The following is a 13,914-nucleotide window of genomic DNA, read 5'->3' on the forward strand; positions in this document are numbered from 1 at the left end:
GAATTTTTAGGACCCCCCCCCCCCGTATATCGAAAGATAGATTTTTCAAAGAAACTGCGCAAGACAGTAAAGTGCACGGCAAGTCCGCATCGCAAACTTGCTTTCCTCCGCATCGTGGACCTGACAATGGTTTCCTGGAGAAATCTAGTTTTTAGTAAAGGCGCTTTAGACTTTTTCCTAATTGTTAGTTAATGAACCTAGACGTTTTTAGGACCTAATTCAGGTCTATAAATTAACCTAAACCTCTAATTCTATTCATTCTTCTACAAATCACCTACTCAAATATTTCTCTCTCTATAAAAAACTCTCAAGGACTCCATTGAAGACTTCGAGTAAATTCATTCAAGCTTCCATCAAAACTCTCTAATTCTTCCAAATTATTTGGTTTCCTTACTTAAGGAATGTGGGTATTGATTCATGGATTCTTTCATCCATGAAGCCCAATCAATTTCTCAAAGTTTTTTATCTAATTAAAGTATGGTATTTTATAGGATTTATGATCTCTAGTCCAATTGCATGAATTATAATTCAAATTATGATTATGAGTCTATTTTGATATAAATTGATGGTTATTGCATTGAATTGAAGAGTTTTTTCATGAATTCTCCTACATTGATCTTTAGGGTTAATGATGTAAACTATGAGTATTTTCAATTATCTATATGAATTATGTATGGGTTGATATAAATTTTATGATCATGCATGTTTTCAAGTCAATTTCATGATTTTCAGGTCAATTGATTATGCATTCATGTCTTACCCCAATTTCAAGTATAAGCTATGATCATGAATTTCCAAGTATGAATTATGATTATGTATTTCAATTATGATCATGGACTCTAAGTATGTTTCGAATGATGATTTTCATGCAAATTATGAAGTAAGGTGAATTAGGCCCTATGTGGTGACCTAAGGCCTAACTATATGAATTATGCAAGTATGATTGTAATGATGAAAGGACAATTCTCACATTACAAGTATGTTGTGAAAATGAGCTACTCTATGATTTCAAACCTATGATCATGACTATGATATATGAAATTATGATTCTATGCTATGTATGTATTCCGTGGGATTTGACTTAGCACCGAATGTGGACTTAAGATGGGGACTCAAAATATGGGATCCTTATATAAAGTCTCTTGTTGCATAACTACGTGCCACCGTAGAAACAAAGGGATTAGAGGCGAATACCCAAATCTCTAAGAGGTGAGTACCCGAAATATCAAGGCTTGAAAGTGAGTACCCGAGTCTAAGAACTAGAGGTGAGTACCCAGTTCATATAACTGCTTAGTGGATCCACTTAGGCATGTAGGAGTCTACCTTGGTAAGTAGTCTCCCCCTTTCCTCTGATGTAGGGGTAACATTGGGATTCCATGTTATAGCTCGCATGGTCTTATTATCGGTTATGGTTCCTATCCCACATATGTATGGTCCTTTTTATGTTTTAAATGATTAATCCTATCTTTTACTTTACATGATACTCTTATGATTTATTATGGATTGATCCTTCTTAAAGACTACATATGATTTTTGACTACTTCTCCTATCATTTTTTTTATGGGAACAGACCCTACACGAGGCTCCCACCTCTCGTGCACAGTCAGGGGTTGAGCATCACCCCCAAGCCTTAACATAAATAAACAAAGGAAAAATACAAGGAGGGGGACATAAACCTTACCTCCGATCCTATGGTGGTTCATAAGTCGGCTAACCTATTAAGGTCGGCTAACTCATCCCCGATACAAAAAGAGACTAACTATTAACTAGAAAGCAGTAAGCCTATGAGAGGACTCCTCCCGGTACAAATCGACTAAGAAAGCATAAATGAGGAAGACTCTCCCCTTCCATGAGCAAACAGGAAAGTAACCTACACTAGTCCTATTCAACTATGCTACGTACCAGACATAGCTACATTGAAGAAGAACAAGTATATGAAACTTCTATCTCGCATGGGATGGGAAAATTCTTTACATCTTTGCCCTTTTTAGTCTTGTCATACCAAGTAAGTCCCAATGGAGGGTTGCATCCACTTCAGGATTGAGCATATATCAGCTGAGGAGGGTGAAAGGAGAGGAAGTATAGTGACTACTTCTCCTATCATGTTATTTAAAATGGTCATTTGTACAAACATGATTTTCTATGCATTGCATTGTCTACATACTTAGTACATTCCAACGTACTAATGCATACTTTTGCCTACATTGACTCATAATGTAGGGGTTGAGGTTGAAGATCATATTCATCTACGTGGCTAGTTAAGTTTTCCTATCCGGCGGTGTATATGGTGAGTCCTCATTTATTAGGGACTAGTCATCGAGTTGGTTATTATTTTCAAAGACTTTTGTTATGTTTCATATTGAGGGTGAGCTATGGACATATCTTAGACCCCGTCCATATTCATGAGTAGAGGCATCTAGTTGGACAAATATTTTGAGTCTATGTTGTCATGTGACATTCTCCGATTTCTATTCATGGTTTAGACTCTCTTATGATATTTCCACTTTTACTTTACCTTATGTATGCTTATGATATGTACAAGAGGCTTGGTTGGAGCCCTTCGGAATTTCGATCATCGTGTTACGACTAGGCCCTAGATCAGGTCGTGACATGGTAGGTGTGGTAGCGCCTGAAAGTAGTGATTGAAAACTATGGTTATTGCCTGTGCTGGTTGTGATAACAGAGGTGGTTGGTCAACGGTGATGTTTGTGGTTATGATAGAAGATGTGGTTCTATGATGGTGGAGTTGGTTGATGTTAGTAATTGACAGTGTTGATGGTGATGGCTGATAAATTTATGGTGATGATAATTGTGATGGTGGAGATGATTTGTAGTAAGAGTGATAGTAGTAGTGGTAGTGGTTGATAGTGGTGGCAGAAATAACGGCGATAGTGATACGATAGTGGTAACAGTTGATATAATTATAATGAAGGATGTGACACGTGGTAATGCATGAAAATTAGTGGTTGACAACAGTGGTGATTGATAGTGGCGATTGTGATAGCACAGGTGGTTTGTCAATAGTAGTGTTGGTGGTTGTGATGGCTGAGGTGATTCTATGATGTTGGAGTTGGTTGATGTTAGTAGTTGGTGGTGGTGGTGGTAGTTAGCAGTCATACTAGTTGTGATGAACAAGTAGTTGACAGTAGGGCTTGACCGTAGCACTGGTAATGGCTGATAGTTATGGTTGAGGGGGTGGTGACAGCGGCGGTGATGACATTGGATATAATTAGAATGATGGAGGTAATAGGTATGGTAGCCACTGACAGTAGTTGTTGGCAACAATAATGATTGTGATGACAGAAATGGTTGGTGGTGATGGTTGGTGGTTGTCGATGATGATGGTAGTAATGATTAATGGTGGTAGCTGGTGGTTTTGGTCTGAGTAATGGTGAATATTACCTACACAAAATATATTTTAATGAAATAAAAAAATCTTCCAGATCTTAAAGATTAAAAACCTTTTTGTATTAACTTTTGCTTGACTTATAAACTAAAAGTCATAACTTGGAAATCCTTACTTATGGCTTTTAGCGTAGTTTTAATATTTTACCTTAAAATCAAGTGCTTATAAGCACTTTTTGAATTTATCCAAACACTTTAAAAGTGCTTAAAAGTTATTTTGGCTTAAAAGCACTTAAAACAATCAATCCAAACAGGTTCTAAGACTTATTTAGACCAAATAAGTGCTTAAAGTAAACAATCACACTCAATGACCTAAATTTAAACCTCCATTAAGTGCAAACAAATGAAGTATTGATCGATCTAAGAATGTTAATTCAGAATATCAATTGTTCTTAAAATCATTTCGATTCGTATGACTCGTCAATCAAAAACGTTTAAAACATGTATATGTGACATAATTCTCTCATAAACTCGTCATCTAGATTCTTTACTTGAAAATACGTTCTTTATTTCTGGAATTTTAAGATCAGCATTTACCACCCTACCAATCAGCTGTTATTTGAGAGAATCTACAGTTTATACCGTCTATAGGTGTTTGTCTTTAGTATTCATTGAATAAATAGTCCAATTCAAAATTTAGATTCCTACTTAAAAAGTTACAGTTATAAAATGTCCCAGACTTTCACCCAATAAAAACAATCACTATATATTTACTGAATCACTTTAAAGAGGAGTTCAGAATGGTAGGCCGTTATACACTTTGTATATCTGAGGGGCAAGGGATGAAAGGGAAGATTAAAATATATACCATATATATAAGTACATTTACAGGAGAAACTAAAGTTCAAACAAATGGAATATCTGACTGGGGTTACTATACAAATTTAAGTCCAATAGAAGTAGTGAAATCAACCAGAAGTTAGTGTGGTGTTGATTGTCAAGCATAAAGCCTCTAATTCCCTGGGGAAATCACCTTACTTTGACAGTAGCCCAAAGAAGGGATTTGTAATGGCCGAGTGCAAAACCATGCCAGCTGATCTCAGTACGGCCATATCAGCCTTTTCTTTGCGCAAGACCAAAAAATCACCTTCTTCAACTCTTTCAAACCCACAGAGTTCTAGAAACTGCACACCTTCTTTGAAAATCCCAACTCTAGCCTGCCATCCCCAAGGAGAAAAGAAACATTAACTCAAATAAAAAATCTACCAGATCCAAGCAAAAGGAAATGACATCATTTGAAATTGGCCAAGTTACAAAAACAAGCTATTCTGAATTTTACCAGATTTCTTGATTCACAATTTCGGCCTTCACAAAATGAATGGGACACTAGAACATCAAAGGCAATCTGGTACGAAACAACAGTAGAATGGTATTTCTGGAAAAAGCAGATTACATTCTTCATTGCTAAACGTACAGTGAGTGGAAGCGGATAAGACAATACAATAACACATCATGTTACACTTATTGATAGGCAACACATCATACCTTTTAGATAGAAAGAGGGAAGGATTCTGAGAAACTACGGCACAAATGGATCTGAGGACATGAATGAAATGGACAAGATTATGTTGAATGAATCTAAAGATCCTAATCTGCATCTACCCCATTACACAACCAACACTTAACGCATGTCCCCGCCATAAGATATACATGCAAAAAACTATGGAGACAAAGGGGGGGGGGTGATAGATCCAGCTCCCAGCCTCTCTCATAGTGATAATTGTCTCAAACCTTACAGTATAAGAAAATGAAGTAAAGTTTTATTCTCTCAGTGTGTGCTTAAAAGGTATTCACCTGGAAAGCTGGATTACTAAGCCGGATCTTCCTGAACTTTCCGTCATCAGGATTACTAACGATGTTCCTCACATAAACTAACAGAGTATTGTAGGCCCGTTGCACTTTCGCATCCTCCTGAAACAAATGAACATTTTGCAATATGATTATACTGGATGGAGCATGGCTTTCGAAGCTGATATCTGATAATTGAGTGTGACTTGATATTTTATAATGCATATATTGTTATAATTACTTTCCTGAACAACCTGTAGCAAACAGAAGGGAAGAAGCTAAAAGCTAGTTTGCATGGTCTTGTAAGAAACTGGAAACTTATTGAGAACTAAATAGTGAAACAGAAGAGACAATGATATCAGATACCTTGTGCTGACGCCTGAGAGATCTTAAGCATTCCATCAAAACCTCTTTATTCGTAATTAAGTTACCAGATAACGCGGCAGAATCAACTTTCAAAGGATTCTGAGTTGTGATTTTAAAGAGAAGAATCAAAAGCAGTCAAATGGATGAATCCAATCAAACTTAGGAACCGTCAACAGAATTACAAAGCAAAATACCTTTGTCTCTTGCTCTGAGGTTTTAATGGATTTTAAAGATGTACCGCTATTCAAAGAGGAACCAAGTGTAGCCCTCCTTTCTGCCTGTCAGGACATGAACTCACAACTTATCCCAGTCCCAACAAGATCTGAAGTTGGGTATATATGCTTCTTAACTAAAATACAGAACTAAGGTCCATATAGTGAACCAATATGCAAAAGTTTCAGTTTACACGTAAAACTAGAGTGGGCTGCATTTATTCAAATTGATAAAGAATAAGCAAACAGATAACCGCACGACAAAACTTTCATTGTATCTATACCTGCATTTGCACTAGTAAATACCTAAACTTACTAAAACAAATGCAGCTACAGCACATATCTGCATTGAATCATCAGATTAGTACTGTTTGGACAAGTACCGACAAAACTTGACTAACATTTGCAAGTAATACCATGTCCTGCTGAAGCTTTTGACGAATTCTTTCCCTTGCCCTTCTCACCTCCTCTTTTTCGGTCTTCCTCTGTGCTTCAAAACTGAAACGCGAGCGAAGTGCAGAAACCTAAAATAAGGATTTTTGACCAACTAAGCACAAGGTATTTTATAAAGTAACATAGCTTCAACTTAGAAACACACTGTTTCCTCTCATTTTCCTCTGCCATTCGCTTAGTTGCAAGCCGTTCTTTGCCTGCACGTATCCTTTCCTGCAAATAAAAACGAAACATTTAACATTTTGATAAGTAGAACACCTCCTTATATAACAGCTGAACACTAATAGTTCTGTAAGACCATAAACACTAGTTTCAAATATAAACACTTGACAGAACAAGCAGAAGCTGGAAATCCCCCCCTTTCCCCCAAAAAAAGTAAAATAATAACTAACTGCACATTGCTCAGCAACGCGCTGCAGGTTATTAGTTTAGTTTAAATCATAGATATGTAGAGTTTTTGGATCCATGCATTTCAAATTATCTCAAAAGGTACTGCCTGAAATCTTTCCATAATTGCTTCAAGGCTAAGACTTCATGGATTTAACATTTTTGCATTACATTAGTTAGTGAAACATGTTTTTTGTTGGTTGACACTAGTCAATCATTGGATCTAAAGTTTAAAGTTGATCCAAATAAGTGGGAAGCAATTTCTAGAAGGTGATGCCATCTCTCGAACAGTGAGCCTCGAATTACTGCATTGGTTTGCATTCACTTGTTCATGTTGAAAATTATTCAAATCATGCATCAAACGTTCATCACATCATTCAATCAAAGCCATTAGATCTCTCACATTAAACATATTGCACCGGAGGAAATTCTTAAGAGAATAGGAATATACTTCATACCTTCTCCCTTTCCTTTTCCAGTTTTTTCTCTTCCTCTTCTCTCCTCTTGCGTGCTCGCTCCCTATAAAAGCAGAATTTTCATTCACCGAAAGCTTCAGATTGGAAAAATGTATCAATAAAAGACTGAAAATAAACCATAAGCTAATCACAGCGAAGCAGTTTCAAAATTAAAACAAGAGGCAATGAGATAATACTTTCAATGACAGTTTCCAGTTTTTGGATTAAACACGAAACCTCCTCATGAAACTTTAATATAAAATCAAACCTTAGCTCTTGTGCTTTCAACTTTGCTTGTTCCGAATCGAAAGTAGGAGTAGAAGTTTCAATAATGTCAACTGGAACCTGTATGCAACTTTCTTGTTAGAACTTCTAGGAGTGAATTGCACAATCGGACAGTCATAAAAGATAGGCAACATGAAAATTAAACAAAACGTGTGCTGGATTTAGTTCAACTCTGGATTTTTCTGGAATATTATCCATTCTTAGACTCTGTTTCTGCTTTGTCGATTGACGATAGAGCTACTTTTACTCTGTTTTACTTAGCATTTTTAATTTTTCATTGTCAGCATTGAAGAAGCAAAGCTATTTCAGTCTTCAGAACTTAAGTAACTCGAATATGGCGAACAGGTTAACTTCATTTTGTTTTCCCGCGTTATCTCTATCACTTCTTCGAGTAATGTACTAACTTTGCAATTGAATCAGAGAAGATTTCGATTGATAGGATCTGGAAATATCTGGTTCTTTTAACTCTGTCATTGCGATCCAATTTTCCTTCTTTAATTATTTTTTTTTACATGATTTAAGCTTGGCAGGTTAAGTGGAAACGATGAACCAGGCATGCACTTCTTCTAGTAATGTACTAACTTTGCAATTGAATCAGAGAAGATTTCGATTGATAGGATCTGGAAATATCTGGTTCTTTTAACTCTGTCATTGCGATCCAATTTTCCTTCTTTAATTATTTTTTTTTACATGATTTAAGCTTGGCAGGTTAAGTGGAAACGATGAACCAGGCATGAAGATGCTATAGATGCTCCAGAAACCATTACTTCTATGGTGGATATGTGAGTTAGTTTTGAAAACAAAAGGTGAAAAAATTGCAAATTTGAAGCATATTTAGGAACAAAAATACATAATATGAAAAAATTAAACATTAAATCAACATTCAAAATATACTTCTCAATCTCATACCTATTTTGCCAAAATTTTCACCATATTAGTTTTAACGGAGGTCACGGGTTCAAGCCTTGGAAACAGCCTCTGGCAGAAATGCAAGGTAAGGTTGCGTACAATAGACTCTTGTGGTCAGGCCCTTCCCCGGACTCCGCGCATAGCGGGAGCTTTAGTGCACCGGACTGCCCTTTATTAGTTTTAACGGACAAGGGCCTAAAACGCCCTCAAACTATGGGAAATGGTACAAAAATGCCCCTCATCCATCTATTGGGCCTAAAATGCCCTTATCATCCACCTATAGGTCCAAAAATGACATTTTCTTTAACGGAAAAGGGCATGAAGGGCATTTTTGTACCATTTTCAATAGTTCAAGGGCATTTTAGGCCCTTTTCCGTAATTAAAATTCTGTTAAATAAATTTTGATTTATAATTAATTTTAAATAATTAAATTATAACTAATAGATGGCCGCCACGTGTTTAATTTTGTTAAAGAAATTTTGATTTATAATTAATTTTAAATAATTAAATTGTAACCAATAGATGGCCGCCGCATGTTTAAAACAATTATTCAAATTATTTAATTAAAATTATGTTAAAGAAAAGGTCATTTTTGGACCTAAAGGTGGATGGCAAGGGTATTAATTTTCAAAATTTTATATGATAATCATCCACCTTTAGTTCCAAAAATGACCTTTTCTTTAACATAATTTTAATTAAATAATTTGAATAATTTTTTTAAACACGTGGCAACCATCTATTGGTTACAATTTAATTATTTAAAATTAATTATAAATCAAAATTTCTTTAACATAATTTTAATTAAATAATTTGAATAATTTTTTTAAACACATGACGGTCATCTATTGGTTACTATTTAATTATTTAAAATTAATTATAAATTAAAATTTATTTAACAGAATTTTAATTAAATAATTTGAATAATTTTTTTAAATACGTGGCGGCCATCTATTGGTTACAATTTAATGATTTAAAATTAAATATAAATCCAAAATTTATTTAACAGAATTTTAATTACGGAAAAGAGCCTAAAATGCCCCCGAACTATTGGAAATGATATAAAAATGCCCCTCATGCCCTTTTCTGTTAAAGAAAAGGTCATTTTTGGACCTAAAGGTAGATGTCAAGGACATTTTAGGCCCAATAGATGGATGAAGGGCATTTTTGTACCATTTCCAATAGTTCGAGGGCATTTTAGGCCCTTTTCCGTAGTTTTAAAGACACCACTAATGTATCTGATGTAGAATGTTCTTAATTTTGACTATAAAACTTAGAAAGCTCCAGTTAATCATCTCCTGTAATCACTAACCATTAAAACTTAATTACCATCCACCTTAGGTATCAAGAGAAGTGGAAAAATACTCCAAGGTACACTACTGTACCTCTCTCAAATACTTCATCCATGCTATAGTAATTAATGACTTGCTCTTCTTTGACTTCTTTGAAGACGCACATATTTGCATACTGTTGCAACTGTGTCCTGAATGGATATCCAATTCTTACAACCAATTGAAGGCGAAACTATTACTAAAAATACACTTGGAACTTACAATTAAATCAATCTCTCTCTGTACTTATTCTCGTCTTAAAAGTGACAATCAAGTCAGATGAAATTATCAAATTAACCAGGAACACTGTTGTACATGGTAAAGAAATGCAATCATCATTCATTCAGTGTTAAGCTACATACCATGGGCATCTCATCAATGTATGCCTCATCCTCATGATCAATAATCCAATTTACCGCAGCCTCAAGGCTTGAGTTACCTGAAAGAAGTAATGATTTGGAATCATAAAAGTGGAGAGTTCAGTTAACTACAAAAGGATACATCTAAAAGATAAAACAGCAGGTTGGTGCTGGTAAATAGATAAACTCTCTTTCTTTTTCGAAGGTGGGGCTCAGGTTGGGGTGGAGGCAAAAGAACCAAAGGATGAAAACTGGGACCAGACATCTAGAGTGATGATTCCCAAGGTAGTGATCATGAGCTTGAAGCCAACCTTTTCATACATAAAGAGTTTGGGATGCATCGAAGATGCGTGAAGGAAGATTTGAAGGCTCAAAGCATGCCCAGATGGAAGTTTGCCGCCACATTTTGCAAAGACGGCCAAAGGATAATAGACCACATTTGTAATTAGTATTAGCTATAAGTTAGGATTCCTAACTTATGGCTTATGCTTAAAAGCAATAAGTTATAAGCCCATCCAAACAGGCTCTAAACCTTTTTAAAGGTATGTCAGGATAAATGGACTTGCAAGAAAACAAAGGGTTAGTCAATATCACTTTGAAACTTTGTTGATCCAACATCACATCAGAATAAATAAATCTCAATACAAACTATTTTGAGGTGACCTAATTAACCAAATCTACACAAGAAAACAAAGGGCTAGTCAATATCACTTTGAAGCTTTGTTGATCCAACATCATCAGGGTAAATCTCGACATAAACTATTTTGAGATGACCTAATTAACCAAATCTACACAGGTCTTCAAGAGAAAGCTGAACAGGTCGCTGGATACAAGAAGGAGACATATATGATGAGGCTACTTGAATTTAACGAGCACAGTTTTCAAATATTCCCATAATATAAGATATAAAAATGGATCAAGGAAGAAAACAGGCATATAATTCTGTCTAGAATCTACTAACCCTCCTTGCTGCTCTTGACGGTTGCAACATACCGCCAGATAAAATCACTTGGGACAGCTCAAAAGATGGTATGTTCACAGTCAAAGCAGGTTACAGTCAAATTTGTGCACATGCACAGAATGGAAGGATAGAAGATTGAGCATATATGGAGGACTAGATTACCTATCAAGGTGATTTGCTTCACCTGGGCCTGTCCGACACAGGATAACCTCAGTAGAATAACATTCAGCTTGTCAACAGATACTGCATGGCCTTCAAAGGTCAGAGAGTATTAGTCACCTCTTTCTTCATTGCACAACTGCAACAGACATTTGGAGCTTTTTCTATTCTATTTTGGACTAAGTTGGGTTATGCCATAGTCAACTAAAGAAGCTATTTTTGGAGAGTTGATAAGGCCATGAAAAGGATCTGGAAATTGATTCCAACAACTATTTTTTAGTGTATTTGAACAGAGAGGAAGCATAGATGTTCTAATGGAGTCTCAACCTCTACACACTTCCAGAACGCTAGATGTTTGGTTAGCTTTTTAAGCTGAAGCATCCTCTAACCCCTGTACATAGTACTGATAATCTTTTGGACTCATTAGCTCTCTGGTCTTAGCATAGTTAACTTATGTATTGGAGCTAACTACTACATCTCTTTTATACTTATTGCATCTCCGTGATGGCTTATTAATGAAACCTTTTTGGTTCATATAAAAGAATTATATCGTGTCCTTTACATCTCAAGGATATGAAACAGAATCATGGAGAGAATATTTGTAAAAAATTCGGAATACACAATAAAACTAACTAGTTAATGTAGAAGCATAAAGTAATTTGTGGAGCTACATCCAAAATGGAAAATTTGAGCAACTTTCTTATACAAAGCTAGAATTTTTTAATCAGATTGAATTAACCACCATATTGTCTAAATGTTTTAGACTATTCCAAAAGCAAAAGGTATTTATAATTGTCTCATGAACCTTTTAAGCGAATATACGAGCAAATCTTTTCCTATAATATATCTAGTACCAGAACCATGAACATACCAGAAGAACAAAGAGCCTTGGTGGCTTGAGCCTCTGAAAATCCCATTGCTTCGAGTTCACTTACCAAGCCTCTGTTAATGTAAGAAGCATCCATTTCTGATTGTCAATATAAATTCTCCCAAAATCAGCAATATTCAACCACTTCTGCAAAACAAATTTTTTTCAACAAGGTATTTAATATATGGAGAAAAGGCAGCTAAATTAAAACAATATACTCCTTAATCCTTGTATGTATATACTTTTGGCATTGTTTTAATCAGAATACTGTACACTAACCATTCAGGGAAAAAAAATAAGAATATTTTACATAAAGCGGCTGTATAGAAGCCTTTCTGTGCATTCATCTTTCCTGATTGTTCTTTATTATATGTGGCAAGAAATCAAGAAGACCAAGTTCTAAACTTCATAACATATTCAAAGATGCCTAATAGCATAAACTCCCTCCTGAATATAAATGCTTATGTAGAAGGACTTGCTAGTGACAAGCATGAATCTTCATGCGAACAATAGCAAGATTTCACATTTGAGTCTCAATGGTCCTTTTTTTTGGTTTCGGCATTTAAGAGGCAATGTTAATATAGTTTTCTTTGATTCGTTTCATAAATGGCAGATGGGTCACCGTCCTTAGGTTTTTGTACAACTCTTTAGTCATTATCACAAGTACATCAATCTTATAATTGGAGTATAAGTCATTCCAGTTGTGCTTTATAGTGTGAGAAACATCATAAACATTGTCCGCAAGTTAAGTAATTACAACAACAAGAAACAGTAATTTAAAATTTATTTAACATGAGACGGGTGGGAAAAGAAAAAAAATCCCCAACATGTATCGGCATCAAATTAGTGTGGTAATATAAATGGAAGAGGGTCAGAAACAAATATTTACACTGATTTAATCTATATAACAAGCCTACAACTTAAATAACCTATTCAATAATATGATTGAATGGATTTACTCCTAAATATCCAAACAAGTTTATGCTATCCATATGAATCATTTATATGTATATTTTCAGGTCCAATACTAAATAATTTGTATAAAATGGTGTGAAGCCACTAAAGAGAAAAAACTCAATTCAATATACAGTGGATGCAAAGGAAGATGAAGCTACAACCGGATCAAAATTCCTGGAAAAAGAAAACCTAAAAATCGAATATTAGTATAGAATAACAATAAAAGAAGTCCAAGAAAAAAAAACTAGTAACCCTATTATAATAACACAAATGGAATGGAATGGCTTATGAAGGTGAAAAATCACAAAAAAAAGGAAACGTACTCTGTTTGCAGTAAAGAGAAAATCAGGTGTTAGTGTGGATTTGATGGGGAGTAGAGAAGTGCAGATTAAATGGGGAGTAAACTCTGATTCTACGGAATTGAGGAACAAAGTGCAGAAGAACGCCATTACAAGTTAAGGAGGGATGCGGATTCTTTGCCTCAAGCCTCAAGGAAACTAGTTTCTGGGTCGATGGATCCTCAGCACGGTAACATCAATGCGGGCTATACGGGGGGGGACCACCAGGACAGAATCTAACCCGAGAAGATTGAACAAAATGTGTCTTTTCAGCTAAAAACATCCGGAAAAAACTCAAGTACATCACTGTATTATAAAATTGAACAAAAAATATTTTTTACTCAAAAATTACAATGTTCATCCTACTGTTAATTTCTTGGCAAAAACTTATGATTATGATCTAAAATGTGTCTTTGCCTCAAGCCTCAAGGAAACTAGTTTCTGGGTCGATGGATCCTCAGCACGGTAACATCAATGCGGGCTATACGGGGGGGGACCACCAGGACAGAATCTAACCCGAGAAGATTGAACAAAATGTGTCTTTTCAGCTAAAAACATCCGGAAAAAACTCAAGTACATCACTGTATTATAAAATTGAACAAAAAATATTTTTTACTCAAAAATTACAATGTTCATCCTACGTTAATTTCTTGGCAAAAACTTATGATTATGATCTAAAAGTGA

At 35.3% G+C, this 13,914-nt stretch overlaps 1 protein-coding gene across 7 annotated transcripts; it reads right to left on the reverse strand.

Annotated features, from left to right (window-relative positions):
- Positions 1–4,190: 4,190 nt before the first annotated feature.
- On the reverse strand, positions 4,191–13,636 carry LOC129882646 (uncharacterized). Of its 7 annotated transcripts, none has more exons than XM_055957026.1 (13): positions 13,216–13,621; positions 11,939–12,082; positions 11,071–11,160; positions 9,951–10,027; positions 7,335–7,411; positions 7,070–7,130; positions 6,370–6,437; positions 6,173–6,269; positions 5,754–5,837; positions 5,559–5,658; positions 5,200–5,318; positions 4,685–4,780; positions 4,191–4,562 (listed from the first exon to the last, which is right to left on the reverse strand). In XM_055957026.1, exons 2-13 carry the CDS (start codon positions 12,030–12,032, stop codon positions 4,380–4,382), a joined length of 1,146 nt encoding a protein of 381 aa, XP_055813001.1. In that variant the 5' UTR covers positions 12,033–12,082; positions 13,216–13,621; the 3' UTR covers positions 4,191–4,379. The 7 variants fall into 7 exon arrangements, with proteins under 7 accessions (XP_055813001.1, XP_055813002.1, XP_055813003.1 ...); XM_055957027.1 differs by having other exon boundaries at positions 6,188–6,269; positions 13,216–13,619; XM_055957031.1 differs by lacking the exon at positions 4,191–4,562 and adding an exon at positions 4,891–4,941 and having other exon boundaries at positions 13,216–13,634.
- Positions 13,637–13,914: the final 278 nt, after the last annotated feature.

This window comes from Solanum dulcamara, chromosome 3 (assembly GCF_947179165.1).
Source record: "Solanum dulcamara chromosome 3, daSolDulc1.2, whole genome shotgun sequence".
NCBI classification, from domain to species: domain Eukaryota; kingdom Viridiplantae; phylum Streptophyta; class Magnoliopsida; order Solanales; family Solanaceae; genus Solanum; species Solanum dulcamara.